The sequence below is a fragment of the Mobula birostris genome, chromosome 19, assembly GCF_030028105.1.
Source record: "Mobula birostris isolate sMobBir1 chromosome 19, sMobBir1.hap1, whole genome shotgun sequence".
NCBI classification, from domain to species: domain Eukaryota; kingdom Metazoa; phylum Chordata; class Chondrichthyes; order Myliobatiformes; family Myliobatidae; genus Mobula; species Mobula birostris.
This window is the reverse complement of record NC_092388.1, coordinates 4,778,774-4,784,614: the sequence shown is the minus strand read 5'-3', so window position 1 is coordinate 4,784,614 and position 5,841 is coordinate 4,778,774. Positions and strand designations below refer to the sequence as shown.

The following is a 5,841-nucleotide window of genomic DNA, read 5'->3' as shown; positions in this document are numbered from 1 at the left end:
AAGGCTATGTCCCCTAGTTCTAATCTCACTGACCAGTGGAAAGAACTTTACTGCTTCAACATAATCTATTCCTTTCATAATACGTATATTTCAATAAGATCTTCTTATTCTTCTGAACTCAATTTCCCCGAAGAGGCCAACACCCGCTCATCTCTGGAATCAACACTCTCATTGTCAAAATGAGACGCTTACCAACAATACAAGAAAATTCCGAAAACAATTTATTTACCAACATGAAATATACAGACACTACATGTTTTAACGGTAGCGATGGAGCTGCAGTGTGTTGCGCCTTCTCCATGCAGCGTGACGAGAGCCTCCAATAGTAAGATGGAACCTGTGACCCTTGCCCAGACCACGACTCTTCTTGCCGGCAGATGTCAGCCCACGCATCTCTCTGTGCTTGTGCACGGGCTTTGTGATCCATTGGGTATCCGGGTTGCGTCGGATTGCTTTGTGGAATGGGTCAACGAGAACCACCTCAAAGAACTTGTATGTGGCATCTTCACCTACCCAATAGGAGGCAAGAACTCTCAGTCCTCCACAGTGACGACCAGCTCGCTCCTAAAGGAAAGATCAGAAAACAGGTAATGGAACAATCTTCTCAAACTTGAAAGATCACCTGATTTTAGTTTTAGAACATAGACCATTACATATGCCCATGAAGATTCTCAGTTATCCAGGTCACTGTCTATCAAGCAGTAGTAAATCAAGGCAACTATGATGTCTAGAAGACATTTCGCCTCTCATCTGAGAGGCTTCTTCTGTTCTAGTCCATGGTGGGAAGTTTTCTGGCTTATAAACTCAGTTATTTAAAGGTATAGCAATCACATGAAGGTCGGTAAGAGTTGTAGAGGTAATAAGAGGGTCTTTAGTCTTACCTTTGCATGAGTGGAGGCGTGAACTGATGTGGACACACCAGGGTAGAGATGCATTGTTAAGTAGCTGATAAATTTCCCACCCCCTATGTTTAAGTGGTTTTCCCAATCGACAAAAGATGGCTTCCTCATCCCTCTTTCAAACCACCTACCCAAAATGTACAGATTTGTCCCTTGTCCTTTAGGTGTAGATATACCGCAGTCTTGACCCGAAGTGTCAGCCCTCGTACGTTGGGCCTACATTGGGATCCCACATCCAAACATAAACAGAGCAATATTGCACATGCTATCTAATGCAATGAGAACTGCACAGATCTGTGTATCAGCACGTCAAAACAACCACTTCACAAACAGATGGCCCTCTCGGATGAGTGACGAAACACCTTCTAGACAACACAGCAAGTCCAGTTGCCTTCATTTACTACTGCTTGATATAGACCAGTACAGCATGGAACAGGCCATTCAGCTCAATGTTGTGCAAACCTATACATACCTACTCTATAAAATCAGTGGTGTTCTTTATTTAAAACAGCAAAGGCCCTTCAGCCCATAATGTCATGCCTACTGTGATAAATATAATTCCTCCCTCTCACACAGCTGATGAGACAGCACTATAAAAAACCTGCCTCTCCTACTTCTGACATCCTACCCTATACTTTCCTCCAATCACCTCAAAGTTATACCCATTCATTTTAGCCATTTCCACCCTGGGGAAAGTATCTGGCTGTCCTCTTGATCTATACTTCTCATCTTGTACACCCCTGTCAAGCCATCGCTCATCCACCTTCGCACCAAAACTCTGTTCCACAACCAATCTAACCCTTCCCTCCTGCACAGCCCATAATCCTCCACTTCTCTTAGACTTGTAAAGGCAAGGCAACTAATAGGTATGTGTCAGCACACGCTAGTGATGAAGCCAGTGTATCGTGTTGCCTCAATTTAATCAAAATACTTCCAAAATATCCATGATCCTAGATCATAAGATCAACACAGTATGCAACATTAAAAATAATCTGCCCACTTCAGCATTCAATCTCTCCCTCAATAAAAGATGATATTCTGTTGGTTTACCCAATTACTTACTGCACCCCTCAGTAAGTATAACTCCAGTGCCTTCATCTATTCAAATATAAACCGTCAAAAAAAACAAATCTACAATACAAATCTTCCATGTCACTCAGCAACCATAACTAGTTTTAATGAACAGCACATTAAAAACACCATCTAGTAATTAATAGCAACACACAAAATGCTGGAGGAATTCAGGTCAGGCAACATTTATGGAAATGAATGTTTCAGGCAAAGACCCTTCTAGACTTAGTAATTGGCTCTTTCAGACCAGAGTTCACTGAAGCTGCCTTTTCCACACAAGACTGAGGGAAACAAAACACCATCTATTCAAAAAGGATCTAGTGCTTTCCCAGCTTACATGCCTTTAAGAGTTTATTCACAATCTACTTAGTTGAAATACTTCTCAGATTTGATTTCAATGTTGGCTGAATCAATGACACGACTACCTGCTACAACAGACCAGGTTGTTCCTTTTTAACCACAAAGGCCCCCATGTGCAGGCTGTACAAGACCAGACAGTGCAAGATTGGGGACAGCTCACAGTAAGCAGAAGTCAGAAATATGCAATCTTTTCCAAGTCTGTATTAATAGAGGATAGATAGTGCAAATATGTTGAGCACAATACATCATGGGCTAAAGGACCAGTACAGTTCTGTTACTTTTTACAAAGTAATACTTATGGTTAGTCAATACAAGTTTTCTGAATTTACTTAATAAAGTGCAGCAATATTAACAACCCAAGCAAAAATCATTTTCTCAATCCCTCCTTTAAATTGTTTTACCATATTCTTCATAACTCAAATGTTTAATCATATCACTATAATCAATGGTCAGATGGCACCTGTTAAGTTTATCTCCAATACATTCATTACACTGATTACAACATCCACACTACCAAAAGCAATTCATTGTATGAAGAGGTTCACTGAAGTTATAGTGACAGTCTATAATCTACTTCTAGTCAATATTATTCAATTTATTATTAATCCTTTAGCTGATTATCAATTTTATATACAGAAAAAAACCTCAATCATAAATTCTCACATATAGTAAACAAAACCGAAATGGCCTTTTGTTTACCAGACTCCTCTGCAGGATACACTGAAGAGCTATTTAAAGAACTTTAATGCAGGAGCTCTTTACACCTCATATTCCATTTGGGCAGCCTCCAACTTGATGAGATCAACATCAATTTCTCCTCAATTTTCTCTCCCTTCCCTTTTTCTATTCCCAACTCTTGCCTCTTACCTCTCCTCACCTATCACCTCATTCCAATTCCCCTCCTCCTCCCCCCTATGGTTCACTCTCCTTTCAGATTCATTCTTCACACCGTTCCCCTTTACCACCCAACACCTCCCAGCTTCTTCCTCCAGCCACCAGGCTTCACCTATCACCTGCTAGTTATGCTCCTTCTCCTCCCCTCACCATCTTATTCTGGCATCCTTTCCAGCCCTGATGAAGGGTCTTGGCCTGAAACGCCAACTGTTTATTCATTTCCATAGATGCCTGCCTGACCTGCTGAGCTCCTCAGTGGTACTCTGGATTTCCAGCACCGGCGTTTATATTTACTACACTGTTCATTTTGATTGTGCGCTTGCAGAAAGCTTTCATCATAGACATGCCCTGAAACAAACCAAGTCATTCACTTGGTTCAAAGTCGTCTCAGACTGGTCAACAGCATTTATTTTATAACGTAACATGTTCTAACACATTCCATTTCAAAGGCCAGAAGAACCCTGGAAGTGTGATCACACTTGTAGAAACACTGCTGAAATCTAGCATGCTGTCAAGCCATCATACCTCAGCGACGGACTGGAGGCTACGGGCAAACTTCAGCTGGTTGACACCGTGATGCACTGGTTTACCGTAGGTTGCACCTTTGGGGACAGGACGTTTTCGGCCACCACGGCGAACTCGCACACGGTAGATAACGTAGCCTGCGAACATCAGAATCAAAAATATGAGACTGTTCTCATCTTAAAAGACCACTCACTATCCACTAAAGTTTCATTTCTCTCCAGATGCAACTCTCAATTAACAATAATGTGGCCAGTGTACAGAGGGGGCCATACTATTTCTTTACTGTAATGTCCCAGTATTTCCCACTCAAACTCAGGGCATGAACAAAACCCCCTCCACAGATGCTGCCTGCTTTGCTCCAGCTCTTAAGAAATCCATGCCCGGAGAGTAACGCTTTCATGTAATGAACCGTCGCAACTCAATTACAATTTACAAAAGATCTCGTGAAATATCTGCAACTTATGGTGCAGGTTTTCAATCTGAAACGCAGAGTGCCCACCTCCCTCCATGGATATTGCCTGAGCAGCAGACATAAATTGAACATGACAAGACATTTGACCCACAACCATGTGCCAACCTTCTCACTTACTTTATGACCAATCTAACCCTTCCTTCCCACAAAGCCCTCCATTCTTCTACCACCCATGCACCTATCTAAGAGCATGTGGGGAAAAAAAAATCTGACACTAAACATATACTTTCCTCAAAACTATGCCCCCTCATATTAGCCATTTCCACCCTGGGAAAAAGTTTGTGCACTCTATCCACGCCTTTTATCATCTTGCTCCTCCAGCATTTTGTGTCTGCAAGCACTTTCTATGTAGGTGCTACACATTCACCTTGTAATGCCTCAATGCAATGTTGGGAAGAATTATGAGGACAGTAGACGTTTCTCACCAAGTGTGACAATATTGAACTGAGTTAATTTATTCTCCAGCCCCAAATGCGAAGCAGAGGCCGAATGGTACCTTGCTTGGCCTTGTAGCCGAGCCTGCGTGCCTTGTCGGGCCGTGTGGGCCGTGGTGCCCGGTGGAGCGCCGAGAGCTGCCGGTATTGCCAGCAGCGGACCCGCAGCAGGAATCGCAGCACGTCTGATTGCTTCTTCCTCCACAGTTCCTGCATGTACTTGTAGGCCCCCATCCTCGCTCAGTCAGCCTGCGAACAGGAGCACGAAGTCAGGTCAGGCGAAGCTCCCTCCCAAATGTCAGGACGCATAGCTCGCCCTCTTCTCCTGCCGACACGTCCCCACCCCACCACCGGCAGCCGAGACGCTCCCCTCGCCATCGCCATCTGCCGCGACGCTCCCTCCGGCCCCTCAGCCACTCGGTGCCGGGGCACCCTGTCACAGACGCCTCATTCCCTCACGTAGGCCCCCCCACCTGCGGCGACGCTCCCTCCATCTTCCCCTTCTCCTCACTACCTCAGCTCCCCAGGCCACGGCCAGCTATCCGGTCTCCCCGCGCACAATCGGCACCGCTGGAAGGAGCGATAGAGACGGCGACGCCGAGATGAGCAAGCCTCGGCGCCAGGTGCATCCTGAGGTACACCCAAACGGGGGATGGCGGCGGATGAAGCTCGGCCTAAGGCCTCCCCTCACTCACCCAATGATGGAGCCCCAACCGGAAGAGAAGGAAGCCTGGCCGCCCGCCCACTTTATAAACTCCGTACGTCACGTCCGCCAGAGAGATAGCCACCGCGAGCAGACAGCGAGGCGGAGGTTCGGATGGAAAGGCGGAGACCGGCTGCTGTCCGTCAACTGGTGTTCGTCCAATAAGATGTCCGTCCATCCGATAGCGTGACTCAGTCCAATGGGATGTTCAGCTGCAGGTGTCTGTCAGCGAGAAAATATCCAATTGCGTGACGATTTGTGCTGGTCCATCCCAGCGGGAGTCTGTCAGTGTCCGTCAGCGGGATCAGCGTTCCTGGAGATGGAGAGAGGGAGCTGAGGCGCTGTGAGGGTGGTGAGGGTACGGGCTACTGTCCTCCAAAACAGAGTGGCTCTTCAATTCGCAAACACGAGGAAATCTGCAGATTCTGGAAATTCAAGCAACACACATCAAAGTTGCTGGTGAACGCTGCAGGCCAGGCAGCA

The 5,841-nt window shown here is 45.8% G+C and overlaps 1 protein-coding gene across 2 annotated transcripts; it reads right to left on the bottom strand.

The window, feature by feature from the left end:
• Window positions 1-204: 204 nt before the first annotated feature.
• On the bottom strand, window positions 205-5,449 carry rpl15 (ribosomal protein L15). 2 transcript variants are annotated; one of them, XM_072283140.1, is made up of 4 exons: window positions 5,351-5,449; window positions 4,718-4,904; window positions 3,750-3,886; window positions 205-564 (listed from the first exon to the last, which is right to left on the bottom strand). In XM_072283140.1, exons 2-4 carry the CDS (start codon window positions 4,887-4,889, stop codon window positions 259-261), a joined length of 615 nt encoding a protein of 204 aa, XP_072139241.1. In that variant the 5' UTR covers window positions 4,890-4,904; window positions 5,351-5,449; the 3' UTR covers window positions 205-258. The 2 variants fall into 2 exon arrangements, with proteins under 2 accessions (XP_072139241.1, XP_072139242.1); XM_072283141.1 differs by lacking the exon at window positions 5,351-5,449 and adding an exon at window positions 5,170-5,276.
• Between the last annotated feature and the right edge of the window lie 392 nt (window positions 5,450-5,841).

Bases quoted from the DNA above. Each gene is read 5' to 3' on its own strand.
- rpl15 (XM_072283140.1), bottom strand. From the start codon at position 4,889: ATGGGGGCCTACAAGTACATGCAGGAACTGTGGAGGAAGAAGCAATCA. The intron at 3,887-4,717 runs GTACCATTCGGC...TGATGTTCGCAG, and splicing joins CGGCTACAAGGCCAAGCAAG to GCTACGTTATCTACCGTGTG. The intron at 565-3,749 runs GTATGATGGCTT...TCTTTCCTTTAG, and splicing joins GCCTCCAGTCCGTCGCTGAG to GAGCGAGCTGGTCGTCACTG.